The sequence below is a fragment of the Patiria miniata genome, unplaced genomic scaffold (assembly GCF_015706575.1).
Source record: "Patiria miniata isolate m_02_andy unplaced genomic scaffold, ASM1570657v1 HiC_scaffold_16, whole genome shotgun sequence".
NCBI lineage: Eukaryota > Metazoa > Echinodermata > Asteroidea > Valvatida > Asterinidae > Patiria > Patiria miniata.
In genome coordinates this window covers 10,132,787-10,159,335 of record NW_024037054.1, presented here as the reverse complement: position 1 = coordinate 10,159,335, position 26,549 = coordinate 10,132,787, and the positions used below count along the sequence as shown (strand labels likewise).

Sequence of the window (26,549 nt, the reverse complement as noted above, 5' to 3'; positions counted from 1 at the left end):
GTGCTTTGTGTGAATGTTTAAGTTATTAACACGACTATTAACACTAAATGTGTTAATAACTATTAACACTAAATGTGTTAATAGTCGTCGTTTATTTAAGCGAAAATTGAAGTGTATCTTACTGGGAAAATATCAAAACGGTTGATTTGACTTAATTGAATACAGTCCATTTATATTATTTACCTTATTATTATATCCCCTCATGTTGGTTGATCTTCATGAACAATACCCTATACTGCTGTGCAGTACGTCCTCGTCTTTGTCCTAGCCCTTGTTGCTTGTGTAACTTAGTCATTATTACTTAGTGTATAGCATTCAATTTAACTATGTCTGTTTAATCTAATCCTTTAAGCTATGCACATTATGGGGGTCTCTACTCGACAAGCCCTGCTTTTTGGAGACTCCCACCACTTAATCGCCCTTCATTCTAATTGTACCCATTTTCCATGTATTGTTATTTGATTGAGTGGAAATAAAGTATTGATTGATTGATTGATTGATTAAAATAATGACACAACAATAACTTTCTATTCTGTTTGTCTCCTTAAATGAAAATAATGTTTTTGTTTATCCAAATACTGCATAATCAAAAACATGGTGGAATAGACCAATGAAATACCGCAGCTGCCTGATGAATATTTATGAGGTATAGTAAAACAATGTTTTTCACGGGGAAATAGTGAAAACAAATGATCCCTCAGTGTTGGATGAGGGTCCAACACCTTGGGGTCATTAGGTTTAATTATTTCTCCACAAACCATGTTGTATTTGTATACTATCCCCCCAAATAAACTGTTACAGTTTTGCTATACCTCGTACATTGTCCATATACACCAACATTTTGTCGAGTTATGCATCAGTTATCTAAGCAAAATGATTTTATGCTTGTGCAACAATCTCTCCACATAACTAGAGTGATGTTCAGGTGTGCACACTATTCAGCAAAACAAAAACAAATCACATAGGGATGTGTGTGAATTGTTTTCGTTTTGCTGAAAGAACGCACACCTTTTTTTGTGATCGGGGGGGGGGGGCTGTTCAAACCTGAACATCGTGCAAATGAGCGAACAATACATGGCGCTCTTCATTGCGGCACAATTACCGACTCTCGCGAAATCAAGAAAAGGGCAATTGTTAAAGGCAGCTGGTACAAAAGGGCACTTGTCTAAAAAAGGGCACTTTTTTTTTTTGGGAGGGGGGGGGGGGTTTACACGCTGGTGAAAAAAGGCAATTGAATGGAAAAAGGGCAGTCTGTACAAAATAAATAAATCCCTCCCCCGCTGGCTACTCCTCTGAAGTGGACTGGTTGGTCTTTTTTTTATCCAATCAAGGCAAAGCCAATACAAGATGGCAGAACCCCCTGGGTTTTTTGGGGGGGGGGGGGGTGAACAGGAAACTTCCTGCTATTGATTATGAATGGAGCACACCAAACAAAACAATGAGAGGAATTGTTGGTCCCATGAGGGAATCATTGCATCTCAGAAGAAATGATATCGTCTTACCTAATAAAACCAACACTGATAGGCTTCCAGTTGCTTATCAAATCTGTTACATGTATTTGGATTCTTTGGTCATTTGTTCGTTATCAATGCCCGTATTTTTGTTAAGTTTTTTTTATATTAAATATTACTTTTTCAAAATAAAATGCAAACAATAGTCATAACAAACACTTCTCATTATTTTATTCACATTGATCCTGTAGTAAATGTCAATGCTTAATACCACCCGTATATTTCAAAAGACAAACATGAAGTCCAGATAAAGAACGGTTAACCAAAAGCCGGCATCACATGACCACATCTATTTTGTAAACAGGTTTGACACCAACCTCGTCCCCAGGGTGTCGAGCAGTACGCGCCCACCACTACCTGCTCTCTCACCCTGGTATTGGATCATTTGCATGTGCAAGATTTTTGCACACGTATGCAAATGAGGAACAGTCTGGTGCCTGGATGTGCGTTACACATTAGCGTTTGTTTTTGTATGCGGTGTCTGGGGTAAAAACAGAGTCAATTCGTGGCAGCGCGAGCACGGCGTGAGTTACGAAAACACGATTTTTGAAATCAAACTGTTACGATCTTATCGAGACAACATGCAGTATCATATTTCATATTAATATGAGCAAATTGGAAAGGAAGTTAGTATTTTCGAGAAGACGTGGACGAATGATCGCGAAAACACATACTGCACGTTGTGAATATATAGCACCAAGTACACGATAAAAATCCATTACTAGCCAATTGCGGTATCCAATCAGGATACAGGAAGAAAGTTTCCTATCCAGGGTTTACTATTGGAAGCGCGGTTGGAAATAAAGTAAGCACTGGGGACGAGGTTGGTTTGACACCGATGTCTTCCAAACACAGAAGAATTGGGTTCCTAGTCACCTGATGAGTCACTCTTGGACTCATTTCAGGGCGGAGCTTTTAGGAAGTAGGTCTGCATGGAGACTTTTTTATATTCGAATGAACGTGTGCCTCTGCTATGGGGAGTCCGGGGCATGCCTCTCCCCTATTCTTAGTAAGGCAATTTGAAAATAAATGTAGGAACTTTTATTATTTTGACCCATTTTACTAGTAAGTTTTTTTTTTCAACATTGAATAAATTTGTGGTTGACAATGTCAAGAAGAATGTTGCCTTTCATCACCTTACGATGCAATAAACACAACTGTCACACAAGAAAGAAGAGAAAACCAAAAGAACCTCCAGACATTTATTTCAGGCCTTTTTTATTTTATTTGATACAATTTTATTTCAATGCTGCCATAAAGGATGATATATAATGTTACGTAATCAAATTGACAATAAACGTACAGAAATATATTTACAATTGATATAATTATAGTGAACATTAACTAAATGGCAACATCTATAGTTCCGGGACGAAGCAACAGCTTTTGTTCCCCAGCCTGTGGACAGACAGACGAGTGACAATGAAAATCCATGTACAGAGCACAAGGCCGTTATTAATTATCCCTATTACATTGCTTTAGTATGCCATTAACAACGAGTTTTTGGTTTTCTGGCGAAAATAGAGGGTGGGTAATAATTTTAAAAAGTTATCCAGACTATTCCAATATAGAGTGCCACGTTGGACAACACTATGTTTTGGACAATGAGGTTCTACTATATTAATAAAGATTTGTCCTAGTAATACTGCGGGTTTATAGGAATGGATGTTTGAAGTTAATGTAAATCGGGGGTTAAAGCAAGCAGGTAATGCACGATTCATATATTTATACATGCATTTTCCTAACTTGTACTAAAAGTAAATGGAGATGTCTATCTCTCTCTCAACTGAAATGTATGTTTTCCAGTTAAAACGTTTACGATTCGAATTTACCAACTCCTAATGTTCTTATTCGTCCAGGAAAATTGAGTAACTGTTAATCGTGATATTTTAATGTTAGTTTTAAAAACAAGGTAAAACCATGCAGAGCACAATATTTATGGAGGGCATGAACCTGGCTACATCTCTTTCAAGCGGAGCCGTATTATTCAGAAAACAAAATTGTTTTATTTCGCACAGTTGAATCATACTTTTGAAATGAACCACAAAGGGAAACTATGTGGTTTATTAGAAAAAGCCATGTCCTCTCTGGGTGATCCATGTTTCCTATTTCCCAGGTTTGCAGCATTACTAAAATGTTGCCAGAAGTGCGGGTTGGGACGTGAACCCTGGCTACATGGTTCTGACTGGCACTACTTGAATAAAACTATTGACGAAATGGGGAACCGCCAAAATAGGGCTGGATAGAGCACCGGAGCACCCATCTGGAGGTCGCAGGTTCAAAGCCCGTTAAGTCAGTTTCACCAAACTTAATAATTGTGACGTATTTAGTAGATATAGCCAATATGGAAATGACTTTCCACCTTCCGTTTATTTTCTTTTGATAACTGTTCTGTTCTTAGAGTTCAATACACCTTGTCCGATGCGAACATCACATCATACTACATTGTAACTTAACAAAAAAATTTGATATAAGACGAATTCGAAATATTGGATTTTCATAAGGAATGATAAAAGACGAAATGTATTTGAGGCAAGGGCGTAAATCCCGGGAGATGGGTTATTGGATCACCCCAACAACTTTTGTGGTGAGAACAAAATGCATATTTTAAGGTTTTCTTTCAAATTTCCAATAGTCCAAATGTAGTAAATTGTTATCAAAAAAGGAAAACAAAAATACATAGAAAAGCTTTAAATGCACAGTTTTGATGTATTAGGGGCCATTCAGAATTTTCAATGTTTTAAAATTTCGATCTTTTTTCCAAATTGTGGGTGGGTGGGTCAAGCTAAAAAATTGAAAATCGAAATTCACTTTCCATGGAAAAAAGATAAAAAACCAAAGAAAGATAGATCTTTTGACTTGCCTGAACTACGCGCAAGCGTTCCGATATCGCGATGCGTGTTTCTTTTCCAACTGCCAGGAATTTTTCGGGGGGGGGGGGGGGCCTGAAACATTTCAGGGGGGGGGGGCGTCATGTAGATCAATGATCAGTGGGGGAGGCGACTGGGGGGGGGGCGACAAGGTTTCATGGGGGGGGGGGCTGTCGCCCCCCCCCCCCCCCCCCCCCCCCGTGGCTACGCCACTGCAGGTCATACAGTTAAAGTTTATATAAACTTGTATGAAAAGACAAAGAAAAGTAACTCCCATGATCTATTTGACACCAACTTTGTGTTAACTTGCCGGTAACGCCCTAAAAAATGATCCAGACAAATATGTTTATTTTGTAACATTTTATGTTCGTCTGTCGGTCTTCTATGCTGTTATGTTTACTTTTAGGTACCTTCAAGAGCTCCCCAGTAAGTATCGCTGACGCCATTATGATTCCAAAATTTCTCACTGTGTCACACAGCGAAATAACTTAACAGCGTCGTTGTATTGTGAACACATAAAAGCATTCAAGTTGCGTTCTTGCACACTTTCTGCAAGTCGACATAGATATCCTTGAACCACTCCCCCTGCTTTGCATAACAAGTGCACATGAATGAACGATTCGACTTTTATTCAAATAAATTTCTATGTACAGTCACCAGACTCTATTCAGTAAAGTCCCCGCCAAAACGAAAGTAAACAATCCACGTGCATAACGCACGGCTACACCATCGTACAGTGTGGCAGGGACACCAACAAGTAACACAACTAAAAAAAAAAAAAAAAAAAAAGATAAATATTTTGATTGAATTTCGTTAAAAGATACTTGTTGGTGAGGTTTCACATATTCTAGCAAATTGATAAAAATGTACAATATTACAATATGCAATTTTGAGGGAAATGGGCAAAATACTGCATAAATAATTTCACTTGATCATATTCATAATACACAAACCGACAATTTTCATTTTCAGACCCAAAACGAGAAATATTGTTAACACTGGGCTTATTGTGAGGAGTTGTGCTGGGAATCCATGAAGATGTTATTTTCAACATAATTTCTAAACAGTTTAATGGGACATTCCGTGACATGAGCCTTCCAGATGAAAAGTTTATGTGTGGGAAAGTATGGTACACAAACATGACTGTGTGATTCAAAAGCAGTTGTTGATGCGATCCCTGAATTTTCAGCACTCCGTTTAAGAGTGCACACCAATACATGAATTCCCATAGGCACCAAAGATAAATACCCCAATTTAAACAAATCGGGGAACATACTCTGAACCTTCACAGGTGATCAAAATATTCATCAAATGAAAGCTGAATTAATCCTCTTCACCTTTTTGGAATTTTTTTTGGGGGGGGGGGGGGTTGACCTATGACTTTTAGGTGATTTTTCCCTCCAACGATGATCACCCCATCGCCATTTTGAAAAAAAACAAACAAACAAACAGATTCCTTCCACTCCATATCAATATAGATTCCATTCAAATGTTTTGTTCAGAAATCCAAATTCAGGAACATGGACCCTTCACTTCTACAAATACAGACCCTCAAGTGCAGGGGCCAAAATTCTTTATTATTACAGATAAACTAGTATACAAATCGTAATTTGGCCGGATTAGGTCGCGCCTATTTGGGCTGCCTCTCATATCTACTACAATTTTACACTGACGATAACATAAACATGACTGCAATAATTCCTCCCTCAGTTTTGAAAGAAAAGATTCACAACCTTCCATAGTTAAAACTTTTTCTAATTTTAACACGGTGACTTCGGAGAACATCAATGAGCGGCAATTGAACAGTTCTCTTATCTTGTAATCCATGTGTCTATCAGTTCTAAGTTTCAAGTGGTGGGGCGCAGGCAACATTTCATGGGGGGGGGGCGTCATGTAGATCAATGATAATTTTTTTAGAAACTCAAAATCTCAGTGGGGGGGTGGGGGGGGGCAACAAGGTTTCATGGGGGGGGGCTGTCGCCCCCCCCCCCCACCCCCCCCCCCCCCCCCCCCCCCCCCCCCCCCGTGGCTACGCCACTGTGTACTGTACATGTACGTCATGTAGGCCTACGTGTATCCAATCGCTATAAAAACTGGACTATTCAACCACTGGACTCCAAGACTACGAGGACCGCAGCCTGTGATGTGATGTCTGCCCAAACCTGATGTTTTCTTTCGCTCGTACCCCCTGCCCTGAAAACAGGGCGGGGGGGAGTAGGGTACGAGCGAATGTTTTTCTCAGCTACCTCACGTGACAGGCACAACCTCGTATGTCACATTTCATCCACCTCATCCAGAAAACGACAAAACCAGGTCATCTTTGTGGCTTCCAAAACTGCAACCTGTCATTCCCAACAGCATATCAGCTGGCAAAACACAAGAAAACTGAAGGTTCACCAGTGCAAAAGAGGAAGACCGACAACTTCACGCCGTCACTGAACTAGACACACATGTATACATGGTGTTCAAGTACATGTACATGCAAGTGCATGTACATGTACATGTTCAGTTTTTTATTAATCGAAATTAGGGGTGGGTGGGTGGGTCAAAATAATTTTGAAAAAAAGTCGAAATTTTAAAACATTGAAAATTCTGAATGGCCCCTGGTATAAGGGCCCCATCTCTGATCCGTTTTACCCCACATATAGGGGGTCAAGCGGAACCCCTACGGGGTAAACTGACCCTTTATGATATCTAACCAAACCTATAGTCTATATACTCCTAGATGTGCACAATATGATTTTTTTTTTTCAATATGATTGTTTGCCTTTAGCTATGTAATACATTTATTTCGCCATTATATTCTACTTCGTTTACGACAGTGGACAGTTTAAATTATAGTTCTGTACAAAATAATTAAAGGCACAATATGCCTGAAACAATAATCATGAACGGTGAAGTTATGAAAAATATCAGTATACGTAATTGTTTAGCATATGAATTAAAATTAAATATCGAATGAATTTTTTTCTTTGGAACTTACTTTTGCAACTTGCGACGAACAGCCATCCCTCAACAGAAAGGGCGTGCTTCTTTTAGCCTGTCTCATGCATGGGATATACCGGGTTTCGGACGCAACGTCGCAAGTTGCAAAATGCAAGTTCCAGAAATTAATTTGATATTTGGAAATACAGTTGTATATCGCCATTCCCGGCAATCTGGCAAAAGTTAATGACGGATGTGCATCTACGATGCAAATTCCATATGTGAATTGGACGAAATGGTGAAGCTATTAGTATTAACACAGGCTACCTGTACAGGCCTACGTATGTTATTATGTACTTAGTATTCGTTTTCTTCCAATTGTATGTCTTTGTCATCTGTGATCTCTTGGTGGCAAAATGGAAAGTTAGCGCACGGAAAGAGCCACGGCCACATCATATAGTCGTATTGAGAACCACTGTCAAATTGGTCTGATAAGCGAGTGATAAGGTGACGCTCCACAGCTTGGTTAATATCACTTATTATTTCTGAATAATTCTCGAGCTGCAATGGTCTACTCTCACCAGGATCCGCCTCAATATCGAACAGCAAAGGTGGATTAAGCTCCTCTCCATTACAGCTAATGGCAGTAGGACTGTGCATGAAGTGTGCTTTGAACCGTCCGTACGTAACGGCTGCTGGTTTATGCATGTCACAATAGTGAAATAGAAACTGATGAGGAGAGGGGAGGGACTTGTCAAACATTAAAGGAACCAGACTTTTGCCGTCCAAAACATTATTCCCTGAATAAGGAATCTCTATCAAGTCCAGAACCGTTGGCAAAATGTCCATGAGAGAAGTTGTGACGTTTATAGTGTGTGCGTTTGGTATCTTGCCAGTCCATTTGATGATACCCGGTACTCGTATACCACCTTCCCAATTATTTGTTTTATGTCCTCGTAGATAAATACTTTCTCCTTGTCCATCTACAATGACACCTGCCGACCCCCGCATCGCTGCAGGAAGAATGATTCCTATACCTGGCCTGTATATTTCTGGGCCGTTATCCGACAAAAATATGATCAAAGTGTTGTTATTTAATTGTCTTTCTGTCAAGAACTTTGTGATCTTCCCAACACTCCAGTCCATTTCCATCAAGGCGTCTTGATAGATGCCACGACCTGTAATATTCTTAAACTTAGCCGACACAAATACTGGGGGATGCATCTGATTGTAGGCCATGTACACGAAAAATGGACTTCCGGCATTCAAGCTCTGATGCATGAAAGTAAGCGCCTCCTTTGTATACCTTATAGTTAGATTTTCATATTTATAAGGCTGTTCTACAATGTTTTGATTTCTAAAAAGGATACAAGTGCTTGGATTTAGTGCCGTTAACGTGTAAAAATAAGTATACATCATTACGCATGATAGTGCTGCACTTGTTAAGAATATGACCGTTGTTTTGTTGCTGGATAATCTTGTCAACCATAAAAACAACACGCACAACATGATCGCTTTCCAAATTTTGAAACAGGTTTGAAGAAAATGTAAAAACAAAGCAAGATTTCTAAATCCAGAATAATCCGTGGTGCAGGGTTGTCCGTGAGAGAACAGTGTCCCGAAGAAGCTGTTAAATCCATGCTTGGTGGGTAGAAATCGACGATTACGCCCTAAACCAAGATGCCATTTACCAAACATAGCGGTAACGTAACCGTTGGATTGCAGTATTTCAGCAATTGTAGTCTCATCATGTGGCAGCCCTGCGTCCGACGCTGCCGACATCAATACATCAAAGGGAAGAATGTCGCCTTTCATGAGACCTTGTCGCACTGGTAGACGGCCTGCGTGGTTAAATATTATAAGAAATCAAACATCAACAGAACTAAACAGAGAAGAAGAAAAAGACTAAAATAGGTGTATACACTTATTTTGACGTCATACTTCAAGGACCAAAGCGAGGCAAAATCCGAGTCCAAAAGATTGGAACATATATTTTGAAAACTGATTTTGTAAAATCGCACGTGTAGGCTCTATTTAAATCGAATGCATTTAAAACAGAATGTATAACATCGAACGCGTGTATTTTAAAATGCTGCAGCGACTGGATATCTCTGTACAGTGTACTATGGAGCCGTTCTGGAACGGAGACCATTCAAGTGTAGGCCTACTACGTGTACTCGGCCAAAACTGAGGGGATAATTATGGTCAAAAAGATCGGATGCTTTTTCCTGATGTCGAATACATGTGCACATAATGCCAAAATTCGAATCCGTCGGATGTTATATGTCGACCAAAATTGTAAAATTTCATTCTGTGTTGGGAAATGCATTCGAATTGTATACAGACATGTTAGGTTTGTAAAAGTTTCAATCGGTTTTGGAAATAGCATTCGGGTGGTAAAAAATACACGTTCGATGTTTCGAAAATACAATCCGCTGTTCAAAATAAAACTATATGTTAATCTTTTTTTTACTCTAATTCTGCTTCGTACTTGTTGCCATCTACTAGTGATCGACTATTTGGCAATGATATAGTTTTTTTCAGCTATTTTAACAAATATCACACAAATTTCCAAAACGACACTTGAATTTCATCTTCGAACATCGTCGAGCTAAATTCCAATGTCAAACAGCATCCCATGGATTCCATTCAAATGTACATTGTACTTCAAACGTGTAGCATACTGATTCGTCCTCATTTCGTCTAATGTGGCGATTAGCGTTGTACTGAAAAAGCAAATTCGTTGTTATTAGTCTTTCAATTTGATGTTGTCATTCCTTTCTGGTAATCTGAAATGTTAATGTTACGGTTAGGAAATGTTAATTCCGATCTTATGGACTTAATTTGAAAAGTTAAGCGTATGCAGGTGTTTGTGAAATGTGTAATGTCTGCACTCGGCGTTGCAGGCTTTTGGTACATCCTGAGCAAGCTTTAGTGTGATTATCATACCATCTACACATTCCGAGCTAGTGTACCTTTGGCAGTATGTGGAGCGTTAAGAAAACGCAAAAAAATACCCAGAAATGTATATGCCTTCAATGGGCTAAGGAAATGCAAAAAAACGCACTGTCTACATTTAATTGACCAATGAGACGAATTTACAGAAATGAGGACGAACTGCTACTAATTTGCTACAATATATCACATTTAAAAAAATGTAATTTAATTCTTTTCTATTTAAATCGATTGTTTTTGTTTTAATAATCGTTTCTGTATGAGTTATCCAAACAATTATTTGTCTAAATTTGACAAGGACACACATCTGGTAAACTCTGTATATTTTACTTTATTTTATTTATGTTTAAAACTCTCAACGATTTTTTTTTCTAAATAAGCTAACATGCCTTTGCTAACATCATCACTGGCTTTAGATTATTTGAGGGACTTGTTAATGTTAATCATGGACATGGAACGTAACACTGAACATGAGTGATGAAGGCGTGTGTATTAGTGAGCTTGTTAGTACGCCAGAGGACTTTTCATCTGCCAGTAACCCCGAGGACCTGAGCACAGTCCTCGGGAGGTTTTCATGTAGTAGCCTTGGGTTTATGTTTCATGAAGTAGATTTAGGCCTATTACGTTGCGTAAAAGAGCGATTTGATTTTCTCAACCGACTTGCCTGAGTATTATTATTCCAAATTGCGGCAAGTCTAATATAGATTTTCCCGGCTATTTTAACACTTGTATCACACGAATTCCCTATATCGATACTTTAACTTCGTCCCCGAACATCGCCAAGCTCAATTCTCAATTTGAATTTCAAAAAGCCACCACTAGATTTCATTTAAGGTTCAGTATAATTCAAACTGTTAGCATTCCGATTCGTCCAAAATCTTTGAAATTCGTCTCGTGAAGCAATCGGCGTTGAATTGAAAAAGCAAATTCGTTTTTTGTCATTTATTTTAATGTTCTTGTTACATTTCGTCTCTGGTGACTTAAAACGTTACGATTAAAAATGTGCCCAATCTTTGCACTTGTTTGCGCATTAATTAATTTTAATTTTTAACAAATATTTCCTTATAAATGAAAGTATAGCTGTAAGCATTGAGTTTTTTTTTAACAATTAACATTATAATCAGAAATTGAACTTTCACAATACATATGCTCTTTGCTTATGAAAATTAAGCATTATGATCAAACACCTTCGTAATGTTGCTCTTTGATATATGTATATGAATAAAACAACAAAAATAAGGTATGTCTATCAAAGAACAACATTAAGAAGGTCTTTGAACTTAATGCTTAGTGTGCTTAGTGTCCATATCATAAGTGCATATTGTGATATGTCAATTTCTGACTCTAATGTTAATTGTGAAACACAGAAATAAAAATTCATACCTTACAGCTAACTACTTTTATTTATAAATATAAGGAAATATATGTTGAATTAAGTTATCATTGTTTTAATACGCATTATTCTTCAAATAAGTCTAAATGTTGGGCGCATTTTCTAATCGTATACGATTTAAGTCACCAGGGACGAAATGTAATGACAACAACATGAAAACGAATGACAAAAAAACGAATTTGCTTTGTCAATTCAACGCCGATTGCTTCACGAGACGAATTTCAAAGATTTTAGACGAATCGGAATGCTAACAATTTGAATTACACTGAACCTTAAATGAAATCTAGTGGTGGCTTTCGGAAATTCAAATTGAGAATTGAGCTTGGTGATGATCGGGGACGAAATTAAAGTATCGATATAGGGAATTCGTGTGATACAAGTGTTAAAATAGCCGGGAAAACCTATATCTATGTTGATATCCGACCGATATAACAAAGCTACCAGAAAATGTTATTTTAACGCGATTTTCCATTTATTTCTTACTTTGGCGCATAACTGCACACTGTGGGCACGTGTGGTCTAGCGGTGGAGCACAGGATTCATGATCGTGAGGTTGTGGGTTCCAGCCCCATCGTGGACATGCGTGTTGTGTCCTTGGGTAAGGCGCTTTACCTTAATTACTCCTCTCAACCCAGGTGTTCAATGAGTACCGGCATTATTCAATGCTGGGAAGGTAACAGACTCGCTGTGGAGGTGTGGCGATCCCCCACAGCAGCATATGAGTCTGGCCCAATTGCTAAAGGAAGAGAGATGGGCACTCCGTTCCTGTTAACACAGGTTCGCCCCCTTTACCTTCTACTTTGTTTACACACTTCAAAGTCCGTATATTTAAACTGTGCTCAAAACAAGAAATTAATTTTCTTGCTGGGGCCGGGGGTCGGGCTGTGTTTTCAGATTTTATTTATAACGTGATAGGCCCAGTATCATTTACTGCTATCTTGCTGGTACACGGTACATGTATACGCAAACCATTAATACAAGTTATTACCAGCAATATCAATATTATTTGGGAAAGGGGGACTAGATAGCGTTTAGCGACGGGTTCGCGACAAAACTCCTATTTTCATAGTGGGAGGGTTTAGGATGTGTCAACAACGGCAACACAAAACGTCCAGGTGAGTCAAGAGAAGGACAGAGGTAGGACCCAACATAACACGATTTGGTCCGACGTTCGGTTAAATGATAATGACAAAATTTATTTCACAACGAATAAAGAAAGGAATAGGTTTCATTGTTTAATATTCTCATTGTTTTTCGGAATATTTATTAATATTTTAAAGGTATGTAGACCCATTTGTGTTTTTCGTTTTTTTTTTTTCGTTTGAAGCGACCAAATAATGTTCCAAATTAACTTTTGTTTAACGAGGAACACCAGGGAATGGGGAAGGGCACAAATGCAAATGATGAAGGACACCAAGGTGCATCAGGAGGCCGGACACACAAAAACAAGCTTGAAAAAAAGCCCCCCCCCAAAAAAAAAAAAAAAAACAAACAAACAAAAACAAAACAAAACAACACGTTCTGTGCATTTATTCCGGAACCAGAGTCCGTCTTTTTTGGGCCTAATATTTCATAATTTTTCATAGGGCACGCCCCGGACACCCATATACCAGGGCGTGCCTTTGGCACGTCTTAGACTCAAGCCCCCCTCCTTTATATCATTCCCCCCGTTTCCTGACATTAAATACATTTCTGAAACGCTTGCATGACCCTCATAAATTATAGCTGGCGGGTATATATACGTGACATCTAGGTCCTCCGTGATGGGTGATCTTTCGTCAAATTAAAAAAACAAACCAAGAAGAACAACAAAAAATTGTGCACACAGGCATACTCTATTAAAAATCCACCAGCAGTATAATTGTTATCTTCAAACAATGCCATTTTCAGGCAGATCATTTTCTTAGGGTATTTGGTACCATTTCTGTCTTCGAGCAAATTTTGCTCATTACTCGGTTGGTTTCCCATACTCCTTGCCTACAAATAGGCGGACTAAAATACGAGGGATACGAAGGGCCCACCTGTTAAAAGCGATGCTCTACTAGGGGTGCATGTAGCATGGGAGTACATCCTTGTTAGACGAACTCCCTCCGCTGCCAAACGATCCACGTTGGGAGTCTTGGCTGTCTCATTGCCATAACAACCGAGGTCTCCATATCCCAGATCATCCACAAGAAACATAACGATGTTAGGAGGTGTATTTTGATGTTGCCCTTGGCAGGAGATAAGCAAACATAGGGCGATCACTGTTATCGGCGAATTCATGTTGATGTCATTAGGCCTATCGTGGCGTCTGCATGCTTCACTGTATACCAACGCTATATACTATCTGTCCTTAAAATTGAGTACAAAGTCCGACCTTTTTATCCATCGTCCGCGCGCGTATTTTTTTCTGCAGCATACATTGTATTTTAACCAATCCGTCACGTCACGCACCCTAACATGAAAATGTATCACTCGGCGTGGATGCATGGAAGACACTTAGGTTCTCGTAGTGTTTTCCCTTCAAATAAAGCTATCCCAACTAACAAAAATAATTTGATGAAAATAGGCAGGGGCTCCCGAACCAAGATCTTGCGCTTCACACTGGTCCATTCCGCTGTCCACTAGGCAACTGTGGCAGCTCGACGAAAGCCGTTCTTTGAAATGCTTTAAAGCTATAGTCCATCATTTGTAATTAGTGCATTTTGTTCGTTTGAAGCGACAAAAGTGTTCAAAATCTAATGAAGGATACTGAACAACAGTGATGAAGTTTCAGCTCAGCTTCAGCTTCAAATTCCGAGAAAAACAGCATTCTAGGATCTCAATTTAAAATCAAAAGTTGCTAAATCATGTTTCGAATTGTTTTGAATTGCAGCTTTACGCGATGTTGCGCACTGATCCAATTTTATTATAGCAACCGCGCGCGCCTGTGCGTCGTTCCAATGCTTGTGCGCGCTGCGCCGAATAACAAAACGAACAACTAATTTAAATTTTCCTACGGTGCTTCTTAAGAAGCACCGTTGGAAATGCCTTCTTTCGTTGATTTCTACAAAATGAGAGCTTGCCAGGAAGGATAATTTCACAGGGAGTTTAGTCCCCTTACTATCTTTCAACCAGTATGTTTTTCAACAATAATTACGCCGGTTACTTTTTTGGATAGCTGCAAATGATGGACTCGGGCTTTAATATGTACATGTACATGTACATGCATGACTGAGTGATATAGCAATGGTGCAACCTCATTGTTATTTTCTTATGAATAAACGTCGAACTAAGCTGAATAATCATGATCCATTGACGACGGGACGGTGTGCTAGTGCTGCAAATAAAGTCGAGTCATTTGCTCGCAGTGACTTGAGTCAGTCGAGCCATTTGCCCTTAGGGACTCGAGTCGAGTCGAGTCACCAAAAATCGTGACTCGAGTCGGACTCGAGTCGAGTCATTGACTCGAGTCATTACAACCAGTGGCGTAGCCAGGAATTTTTCAGTGGGGGGCGCTGGGGGGGGGGGGGGGGGCTGGAACATTTCATGGGGGGGGGCGTCATGTAAATCAATGATGATTTTTTTAGAAATTCAAAATCTCAGTGGGGGGGGGGGGGCGACTGGGGGGGGGGGGGGGGCGACAAGGTTTCATGGGGGGGGGGGGTTGTCGCCCCCACGCCCCCCGTGGTTACGCCACTGATTACAACTCTGAACTTACTTGCCCGCGCTGTCGTGGCCGACCGAGTCGATTCGGCCGGGTGAGCTACTCAATCTACGAAAGCCCATTAGCGCCACTGCAAGTATATATATTACGGATTATTTAATTCGTTATTACGGATTACTAAGTCGTTATAACGGATTATTTAATTCGTTATTACGGATTATTAAGTCGTTATTACGGATTATTAATTCGTTATTACGGATTATTTAATTCGTTATTACGGATTACTAATTCGTTATAACGGATTATTTAATCATACGTTCTGAGTCATTACTCGGCAAGTATGGCACAGGATCGGAGTGCGAGCGTTTCATTCGGTGCCGGTGTAAAGCAAACGTTGTATGCAAAGATAGCGCCGCCTAGCGGCGCTATATACATAGGCCCCTGGTCACGTGCTCTCCACGTGTGAGAACATCAGACTTAATTCGTAATAACGAATTAAATAATCCGTAATAACGAATTAAATAATCCGTAATAACGAATTAATAATCCGTAATAACGAATTAAATAATCCGTAATTACGAATTAATAATCCGTAATAACGAATTAGTAATCCGTTATAACGAATTAATAATCCGTAATAACGAATTAATAATCCGTAATAACGAATTAATAATCCGTAATAACGAATTAAGTAATCCGTAATAACGAATTAAAAATCCGTAATAACGAATTAATAATCCGTAATAACGAATTAATAATCCGTAATAACGAATTACATAATCTGTAACATATATACTTGCAGTGGCGCTAATGGCTTTCGTACAATCGCACCCATAATGTGGTATGTAAAAAAAAAATCTCTTCTGTATGAAAAAAATCGCAAGAGGGCGCTAGAGCGCTGGTACTACCCACCGATTATGGCGTGTCAAACGTTGCAATATTCAATGTTTTACCAAATATATGTTGGATGTTCAATATGTGTGTGTGTTATCTTTTACATTTATGTGCGATGTTCAATATAAGTGTGCGACGTTTTTCATTATGTGTCCAGTGTTTAATATATGTGTGCGATGTTTTACAATATATGTGCGATGTTCAATATAATGTGTGATGTTTTACATTTATGTGCGATTTTCAATTTATATGTGCGATGTTTGACGATATATATGATGTGCGATGCGAAATGTGTGATGTTTTTCGATACAATTTTGTGTGATGTTTTACAATATATTTGCGATATTCTCAAATATGTGAGCAATGTTTTACAAATACATGTTCGACATTTCGAGCAATACATATTTGATGTTTCATCGGTATATTTGTATTCGATCTTTTGCAATATGCATTTGATGTTTCACTTTTCATTTGATGTTTCGTTAAGAGTCGCAGTCTGGTTACCAGACCGCAAAGTCTGACTATTTTGCCTAAAGCCAGTGTATGAGACGTCAGGGGATCGCGTAAATGATTAGAGCCAGACCTAAACGGTAACAACCGGAATACCTGACGTCTCATATACTGACTTTAGGCAAAATAGTCAGACTTTTGCGGTCTAGTAACCAGACTGCGACTCTTAACGAAACATCAAATGTAAAGTGAAACATCAAATGCATATTGCAAAAGATCGAATACATATACGATGAAATATCAAATACAGAAGTAAAAACACCAAAATGTATTGCTCGAAATATCAAACATATATTTGTAAAACATCGCTCACATATTTGAGAATATCGCAAATATATTGTAAAACATCACACATAATTATATCGAAATCGTTGCACATTTAATGTATAACATCGCATACATAATTGAAAATATCGCACATATATTGTAAAACATCGCACATATATATTGAAAATCGCACATAAATGTAAAACATCGCACATATATATTGAACATCACACACAATATTGAAAAACATCGCACACATATATTGAACATCGCACACACATACTGAACATCACACATAAATGTAAAAGATAACACACAAATATAGAACATCAAACATATATATTGTGAAACATTGAATTTTGCAACGTTTGACACGCCTGGTGGGCTGTTTATTCAAGAATTACGATGAAACTGCACCCGGTACTGGTTTTTATAGCGCCATGCCAGCACTTATGTGTAAATAAAGGCTGGTTTTGGAATCGTCATGGCAGGGGCGGCGGAACCGGAGGGGGGGGGGGGCTGGGAGGGAGGGGGGGGGGCGTTTGCCCCCCCCCCCAGATTTGGCCAAGTGCCCCTTTTGCGGCCATAAATGTGCCCCCTCGAGCATTAAAGTGTCCCCTCGAGATAAATAAAAAAATGCCCTTAAAGTATCTTACTATTTCTTAGAAGTAACCATTCCCAATAATGGTAGAGATATTTTTGATCTAAACGAGGAATATGACAACCAAGTCCCAATACCCATACAAGACGCCCTAAAAATGGGCACATAATGTATGTTTAGCATATAATCATTTGTTTTGAAGAGCGCCCCCTATGTTGGAAGATGGTACCAGGCCCCCCCAAAAAAGATCAAAAACATATAAGATGAAATATCAAAATACAGAAATAATTAAACATCAAATATGTATTGCTCGAAATGTCAAACATAAATTTGTAAAACATCGCTCACATATTTGAAAATATCACAATATATTGTAAAACATCAAACACAATTATATCAAAAACATCGCACATTTAACGGTAAAACATCGCATACGTAATTGAAAATATCGCACCAAATTGTAAAACATCGCACATATATATTGAAAATCGCACATAAATGTAAAACATTGCACATACAATGTATATATTGAACATCACACACAATCTTGTAAAACATCGCACACATATATTGAACATCGCACACATATACTGAACATCACACATAAATGTAAAAGATAACACACAAATATTGAACATCGAACATACATATTATACAAATATTGAGTGGCTTAGCGTGGAATGGGAGGAATATTATCGCAAGGTAAAATCTGGAAAAGTCCAGATTTTACCGAGCGATAATATTCCTCCCATTTCACAATTGGAAGCCACTCAATATTTGTTTTAAATAACTGACATATAGATCCTTGTCATTTGATATATTTGAACTTTTTTTCAATACAAAACTGGAGGAAAATGTATTTCTTTCTTCCAAACCACCCTTTCACGAAAATGTTTGAACCCAACGCTGTAGCGCTGGCTCTTTGGAACAATACGCGCTACGCGCAACGCTGAACGCGCACACCAGCAGGCATTTGCACACAAATACCGCGTCATGATCCTAACTGTTGAATAGTATACAAATATTGAATGCTTCGAGTGGTGTAGTAAAACTAGTCTCCCGAGGTAATCCATGGACATTCTATTTTCCCGAGGCGAAGCTGAGGGAAAATAGAATGCTCCATGGATCACCGAGGGAGGCTAGTTTTACTTCACCACGAGATATAGCATTCAATATTTGTTTTATAACACTTCACCCACAGATTCTGCTTCGTTATAATATTTTAAATTATTTAAATCTCAACACAGTTGAAATAAACTTCAATTTCAATACAAAATTGGTGGAACATGTATTTCTCTCTTCCAAACTACCCCTTCGCGAAATGTTTGAATCCGACTCTGTGGCGCGCTCTCTTTGGAACGAAACGCGCTGCGTGCAACGCGCACACCAGCATGCATTTGCACACAAATGCCGCGCCGTGGAAATAGTACTTTGGTTGCTAATGGTATAGTACTTTGGTTGCTACGGGTATAGTACTTTTGGCCGTGCACAGAAAGATAGCAAAAATAGAAAGTATCATGTGACTCGCTCTCGGCCAATCAAGACACAGAATCTGCGGGTGAGGTGTTATAATATTTCCCATTCCCCATGGGCGGATAGTACTTTTTGAGCCGCGGCATGAATGGGAGCAATAACAAATGCCACGTGATGTGAGTTCCACCAATCAAATGACAAGGATCTGTATGTCGTTATATAATGTAAAATATTGAATTTTGCAACGTTTGACACGCCATAACCGATCTCTATGTCATGTCAGCCTCGACTCCAGGGGCGCGTGCTCGTTAAGATCACGCAAGGCAACATGGCGCTGCAAGATCGTACCCACGGGGCACGAGGTTGTATACATGTATACGTATAAAGACTTTATAATTATAGAGATCAGTGCTCGTACCCCCGCCCGCCCTGCAAACAGGACGGGGCCGGGGGTAGGGTACGAGCCAATCTCGTCCCCAGTGCTTACTTTATTTCCAACCGCGTTTCCAATAGTATGCAGGTAGTGATGGGCGCGTACTGTTCGACACCATGAGGACGAGGTTGTTGGCCTGCATATTTATCCATTTATCCCATCGCTTTGATGATATGCATGCCGCTGCCGCCCGCAGGATTGTACGCATGTATACCGCTCGTTCCTACTCCTACGGCCTACGTGAAAGCTGTAAATTACACAAATAACATAGTCGGTAAGCCCACTAGGCCACGAATCTTGTACTTTTACTAGGAGTGCTCAATTTTGGAAAGAATCATGGTAACGATTTAGTAACCAGACGCCCGTTCTGGTTGTGTATCGTCAGACCCCCTAAACTAGCTTCGCGGTCCTATTTCTACGCACTCGCATTCCATTTGTGTGTGACAACGCGCGCGCGTTGCAAGCGTTACCTGCGCACATTGTCCTTGCACGATGCGGACAGTCGTTCGCATTTTCAAACTCAAACTTGTTTTGTATTAATATGATGGAGGTAGAATCGAAATGTTTCTCAGTCCAAGATTCATGTGTTTTCTTCTTTTTTGCAATAGGCCTATCACTATCAGTATCAGTATCATGCCTATGGTGGTGTACCCTAACGTGGCGCACTTCGAAGCATACCCAAATTTCCTCGTGTAGTGTTGCCAAACCTCTTTGTTGACAAACCTCAAATTCATGCAGTGAAATACTGGTACTTTTACCTTATTAATGCTTGCTGTTTAACCTCTGTGAACAATTTCGGTTTCATAAAATTTAAGCCGAAATTAAAAAACGGTGGCGTCCGGAAATTGGGCACAATTTGGCGGAGTGTTCCCTAACGTGGCGCACTTAAATAAATCTCGGGGAATTCCAAATTAACATTTAAGAATTTCTGAAAACTTGATAAATTCTGATAAATCATTATTATCTCTACTTACATACCCAGCCAGATGTTTGTCACAAAATTATTTTCTTATTTTTCGGGGCATTTTCAAAGGGTTCACTTTGCACTTGAAAATAAAATCGGAAAATCAAGCCAAAATAAGTTTTTCTTTTAACTTTGTAGCGGGTAAATAAATTCGCGATTTATGAACGGGAGTGTTTATAACTTGATGAAATTTCACTTTCTGTGAAATTTCAGTTAAAACTTTTGCTCTAGCTAGGCGCTACAGGCGAAAAATCAAAGTGCGCCACGTTAGGGGGCGCGCCACGTTAGGGTACATCAACAATATCTGAGTATAGGCCCTATCTGACCTTTATTGGAAAAAAATGTTGCAACCTGACGCCACTTCTGCAATTGTGTATCCTCGAACCTCCATTATCTGCGCAGGTAACGCTAGCCGGCTTGCATACGCGCGCGTTGTCACACACAAATTGAAGGTCAATGCTTTAGGGCATGTAGTAGGGGTCTGACGATACAAAGTCTATGAAGTCCCATTGGTCCGAAGTCCCATTGGTCCGAAGTCCCATTGGTCCGAAGTCCCATTGGTCCGAAGTCCCATTGGTCCGAAGTCCCATTGGTCCGAAGTCCCATTGGTCCGAAGTCCCATTGGTCCGAAGTCCCATTGGTCCGAAGTCCCATTGGTCCGAAGTCCCATTGGTCCGAAGTCCCATTGGTCCGAAGTCCCATTGGTCCGAAGTCCCATTGGTCCGAAGTCCCATTGGTCCGAAGTCCCATTGGTCCGAAGTCCCATTGGTCCGAAGTCCCATTGGTCCGAAGTCCCATTGGTCCGAAGTCCCATTGGTCCGAAGTCCCATTGGTCCGAAGTCCCATTGGTCCGAAGTCCCATTGGTCCGAAGTCCCATTGGTCCGAAGTCCCATTGGTCCGAAGTCCCATTGGTCCGAAGTCCCATTGGTCCGAAGTCCCATTGGTCCGAAGTCCCATTGGTCCGAAGTCCCATTGGTCCGAAGTCCCATTGGTCCGAAGTCCCATTGGTCCGAAGTCCCATTGGTCCAAAGTCCCATTGGTCCAAAGTCCCATTGGTCCAAAGTCCCATTGGTCCAAAGTCCCATTGGTCCAAAGTCCCATTGGTCCAAAGTCCCATTGGTCCAAAGTCCCATTGGTCCAAAGTCCCATTGGTCCAAAGTCCCATTGGTCCAAAGTCCCATTGGTCCAAAGTCCCATTGGTCCAAAGTCCCATTGGTCCAAAGTCCCATTGGTCCAAAGTCCCATTGGTCCGACGAAACATAATACTGTGTAGGTACACTTGTTCAGGTTGATTGCCCCTAACCCTAACCCTGATCCTATTCCTATGGGGGCGTCGGACCATTGGAACTTCGGACCAATGGGACTTCGGACCAGTGGGACTTCGGACCAGTGGGACTTTGGTCCAATGGGAATTCGGACCAATGGGACGTCCGACCAATAGGATGTTTATACCAATGGAACGTAAAGAGCAATGGGCCGTCGGACCAATGGGACTTGGGACCAATGGGACTTGGGACCAGTGGGATGTTGGACTAATAGGAATTTGGACCAATGGGACTTCGGACCAATGGGACTTTGGACCAATGGGACTTTGGACCAATGGGACGTCGGATCAATGGGACTTCGGACTATAGAGACGTGCCCATTGTATCAGTATCACACAAATTTGGTCCCTAGTGTGTCACACAAATTGTCCATTTTCTCTCTAGTATTATCCCTTCCCAGATTCCAACGATTATAACGACGAGAGCCTTGACCAAGGCTATTCGACATCAAACAGAACAAGAAAAACTGAAATATGACATTTTTGGATAATTTCGGTGGCGTTTCTCCAAAACAAGTCCAGTAACGTGCACGGCTGTTGTGCATTGTATGTCATGATGTCACTGTGCACCGCTCCACGTTTTCCCCGCTACGCTACACATGTGGAGCAGGGAAAATGGGGAGCGATGGCGAAAATCATGCGACCTTTCAATACGATGCACGACAGAGAATTGGAGCTGGAGTTACTCAAGCTAGTAATAGCAGTGTACATTTAACTGGCTCCGGCTTTTTTACTTTAATTAAGCAATATTTTGCTGGATAGGCACTGAACATCATGAACATGCGCAGTGACAGACTGGGAACTTGAGTGCTGAATGGAGGGGGGGGGGGGGGGGGGCTGGCTGGCTTTAGTCTAGCCCCCCCCCCAACCCCCCCTCCCTCCCCTAAAAACAAAAATTGCGCTAGCAAAATGTAAGAATGTGACGTACATGCGAACGGTCTCCCCTAAACAAATAGTTGTGAGAAGGGTGCCTTTGTACACTTTTAGTTAATATACGTAGTGTGCCTGATTGTAGGATTTTACTTGAAAAATATGGCACGAGGTCCCCCCCCCCCACGCGTCCCTGAAAAAATTCCTGGATCCACCCCGCTAGCCCCCCCCCCCCCCAAAAAAAATACTGGCTCTAGAACCGCGCCTGGAGCCATTGGCAAGTTCACAGTAAATTATGCTTTTTACAGGTCTTCCATCGTCCATTCTTGCAACATGGCTAAACCAGCGCAACCTGTTTCTAACCAGTTTCAACTCAATATCCTCAACACCAGCTAACTCTAGGACTTCATCATTAGCAATTAATCTTTAAGATTAGCCTCAAATGTCTCTGCTGTGTAGCACGTAGTTGACGAACTTGATGGTACATGTAGTGCAGGGTCCAAGTCTCATGGTTGTAGACCATTATCTTGGTTTCTACTGTTAGACCTCTAGAATCAAACACCCTCTTTCTGAGTCTGCCAAAACAACAAGATGTGGCTTGGATTCGAGCATTGATTTTTTTTTTCATTGAGCAATTTTTGCTGTCTTGACTGCCTAAAGTCGTCGACATTTATCAACTTTACTCCATCAACATAAAAATCTGCTGGTTTTCCAATACATATACTGGTACACTCAGTTTTAGCTGTGTTAATTTTTAGACCCATTTTTTTGCTACAATGTCATGCATTTAGAAGAAGCTGCTGGTATCACTGAAGATGGCAATGTCATCGGCATACTGTGCTTCACGTGTGTAGCTGTTGAGAACTTTGGACTTGGCCTTTAGTCTTTTTTAAGTCAAAGATGTTGCCATCATAACGAAAGCGCACTTTGATGCTACATGAGTGCTTAATGTTCTTAAAGGCAAGATAGAGAAGAACAGCAGCATAAATGCCAAATAAGGTTGGTGCAAGCTTGCATCCTTGTTTAACGCCACTGTTATATTCAAAAGCTTGAGTGAGCTCACCATCAACAATGAGACGAGCATGTACATCAGTGTAAAACTTCCTAATGATCCGTACAAACTTAGCAGGTCAGCCAAGTTTGCCAAGAATGTTGACCAATTTACTGGACTACCTCTGTAAATAAAGGCCACACTTGGAACATGTACCCGAATATGTAGAACTTTGTCAAGATTTGATTTTCATATTTACACTTTGTAGTTTATTTATGCTTTAGAAGCACAGTACTCGCCCTCTGTGTAGCGATAGAAAAAGTTCAGCATTTTACAGATGTCTAATTTTTGTGTAATTTCCAGGTTTGTTTGCACACTTTTGCGTATACTAAATTCCAACACAAAATTACACAATAAATAGACATCTGAAAAATGCCAAGCTTTTTTTTCTAACACTATAAGAGGGTGAGTGTGCTTCAAAAGCATTAATAAACTACAAGCAAAGTCTAAATACGAAAATCAAATCTTGACAGAGTTCTACATTTTCTGGTACATGTTCCAAGTGTGGCTTTTATTTATGGAGGTAGTCCAGTAAATTTGCCACATTATGGGGCTTCATGCTATTCAGCACTCAAATTCCCAATCTGTCACTGCGCATGTTCATGATTTTGAATACATTCAATTATGGTAATGATTTAATTTAGATTATTTTATTAAAATATGTAATTCCTAAACACTTTTCAGACTTTGCAGATAGAAATAATGGGAGACAAAGTGCTTGTGCTAGGGAGTGGAGGACGAGAGCATGCTTTGGCCTGGAAGCTTGCCCAATCAGAGAGAGTCTCTCATATTTTTGTAGCCCCAGGTAATGCTGGCACCCATACTATTGCTAAGGTGACCAATACAAGTAAGTTATTAAAGCTGTCGATGTTGTTTTGATGATGTTAATTATAAACGTCAGTTATCCTGCAGTTTCAATCATTTTTTTGTTTAAGACGTATTTCTGTCATTTTATTTGGTGAAACTACTGCTCAATGTCAAAATCTGGCTTAACATCCAATTATTGTATGTCAGTGCACCACTGGGGAAGAATTCCATACATTGACATCTCTAAGTTTTCCCTGCAGTGACCTATCAGCCATCAGAATGCAATAACATGTCCTAAAAAGTCTAATTTAGCAGGGAAAATATTGAAGCATTAACTGAGAAAACACTTGGAATTTTTCCAGACCAGTCTCATAGGGTTTGTGCATAGGGTGTCAAGTGATGTCCAGGTATGGAACTCTTTCCCACCACTGCTTTGCCTGCCTGATCCTCTCAAATGACCCAGTGCATGGGGGGGGGGGGGGGAAGGTAGGGCACAAACAATCAAGGTTGTACTTTCAGTTGTTTAGAAATCTCATCATGTACTTTCTTGCTTTCAAAAGAAGCCAGAGAAAAGTTACTGTCGTACTTCCCAAATCAAAACGAGATTAAAACCACACATCGTTTGTATTCCCTGCAATTTATTTGAAAGCACAGAAGGAGATTAAAATGTGCTTGCCTAGGTAAAACCCCTTACCCTTCTCGATCTGCAAAATCAACAAGCCACTTGTGGATAATTGAGGCTGTATGCCTGTTAAGTGCCTGTTGATTTTGAAAAATGCATTTGTCAAGCTTATGCTTAGCCATTCATTAATGTAGGCCCAAATTATACCTGATACAGTGGAACGCTGCTATACCGAACACCGCTATACCGAACATTCGGCTATACCGAATATCATCCTTGGCTCCCGGTTTTAATGTACAAAACGTACCGAACATTGTTGTTGAAAAAAGTCAACAGATTAACCAAAAATCTACCGGTTGTACGTGTATTAAACACTATTTGGGCCAATTTTAATTCCTCGAACATCAAACGACCCATAGTTACATCATGTTCGAATGTTGAAGAGAAATAGATGGTTATTATTTCCCAAAGGAATAAAAGGGAAAACCATTGCTTAAGTTTCGTGACGACTCGTGCGGCCGCGGGATGTGAGAAATGCCATTTCACTATTGGTCAAAAGAGGGTACAGGCGGTTCAAAATCGCTATACCAAACGATGATTATTACGAACTCTTTCTGTGGATCCCACGATGTTCTTTATAGCGGCGTTCCACTTCACCAACGCTGCTTCTGGATATCATCAACACTGCCTCAACATATCAACAGTGATTGTTGGATTTTGAAGTGATTGAGGGCCTCTTGAGGCAGGGTCACCCCTCCCCTGAACAAATTCAAGAAATAACGGAGGATTTGATCGGAGGATTGAGGCTGTTTACAATTTTGTATGGAGTTTTTATGACCAGCACCCGATTTCACGAAGCGCTGCGACGCGTCGCAACTCGAGTTACGACGTGTAACACGTCGCAACTCGCGACGCGTCGTATCTTCCATTTCACGAAAGTTGCGATGTGTTGAACGCGTCGTAAGTTCCTTGACAACGGCTTTAAAACACGTCGCAACTTAAGACGTGCCTAGTGGTCGTCGCAGAATAAGAAGAGTCATTTCTAAGCCAGTTTTATGCCATAAAAATTACATTAACGAGATTATAATACCGAGGCAATGTGTGTAAAGTTGTAAGGTAGGGCACAAACAATCAAGGTTGTACTTTCAGTTGTTTAGAAATCTCATCATGTACTTTCTTGCTTTCAAAAGAAGCCAGAGAAAAGTTACTGTCGTACTTCCCAAATCAAAACGAGATTAAAACCACACATCGTTTGTATTCCCTGCAATTTATTTGAAAGCACAGAAGGAGATTAAAATGTGCTTGCCTAGGTAAAACCCCTTACCCTTCTCGATCTGCAAAATCAACAAGCCACTTGTGGATAATTGAGGCTGTATGCCTGTTAAGTGCCTGTTGATTTTGAAAAATGCATTTGTCAAGCTTATGCTTAGCCATTCATTAATGTAGGCCC

The 26,549-nt window shown here is 40.2% G+C and overlaps 2 protein-coding genes across 3 annotated transcripts in view; one reads left to right on the top strand and one right to left on the bottom strand.

Annotated features, from left to right (window-relative positions):
* Positions 1-6,927: 6,927 nt before the first annotated feature.
* Positions 6,928-13,919, bottom strand: LOC119723236 (steryl-sulfatase-like). The gene is made up of 2 exons (XM_038193800.1): positions 13,676-13,919; positions 6,928-9,147 (listed from the first exon to the last, which is right to left on the bottom strand). The coding sequence occupies exons 1-2, from the start codon at positions 13,917-13,919 to the stop codon at positions 7,664-7,666; spliced, it is 1,728 nt and encodes a 575-aa protein (XP_038049728.1). The 3' UTR covers positions 6,928-7,663.
* A 5,659-nt stretch (positions 13,920-19,578) lies between these two features.
* LOC119722960 (trifunctional purine biosynthetic protein adenosine-3-like) overlaps positions 19,579-26,549 on the top strand; it is a 44,052-nt gene continuing 37,081 nt past the window's right edge. Inside the window, exons 1-2 of one of the 2 annotated variants that reach the window (XM_038193387.1) lie at positions 19,579-19,734; positions 24,355-24,517. In XM_038193387.1, the coding sequence (XP_038049315.1) occupies positions 24,373-24,517 (145 nt within the window). In that variant the 5' untranslated portion in view covers positions 19,579-19,734; positions 24,355-24,372. Of the gene's footprint in view, positions 19,735-23,409; positions 23,619-24,354; positions 24,518-26,549 lie in introns of those variants that run through there. The other variant, XM_038193386.1, reaches the window with a different exon arrangement.

Bases quoted from the DNA above. Each gene is read 5' to 3' on its own strand.
- LOC119723236 (XM_038193800.1), bottom strand. From the start codon at position 13,919: ATGAATTCGCCGATAACAGTGATCGCCCTATGTTTGCTTATCTCCTGC. The intron at 9,148-13,675 runs GTGGGCCCTTCG...TTAACCACGCAG, and splicing joins TAGAGCATCGCTTTTAACAG to GCCGTCTACCAGTGCGACAA.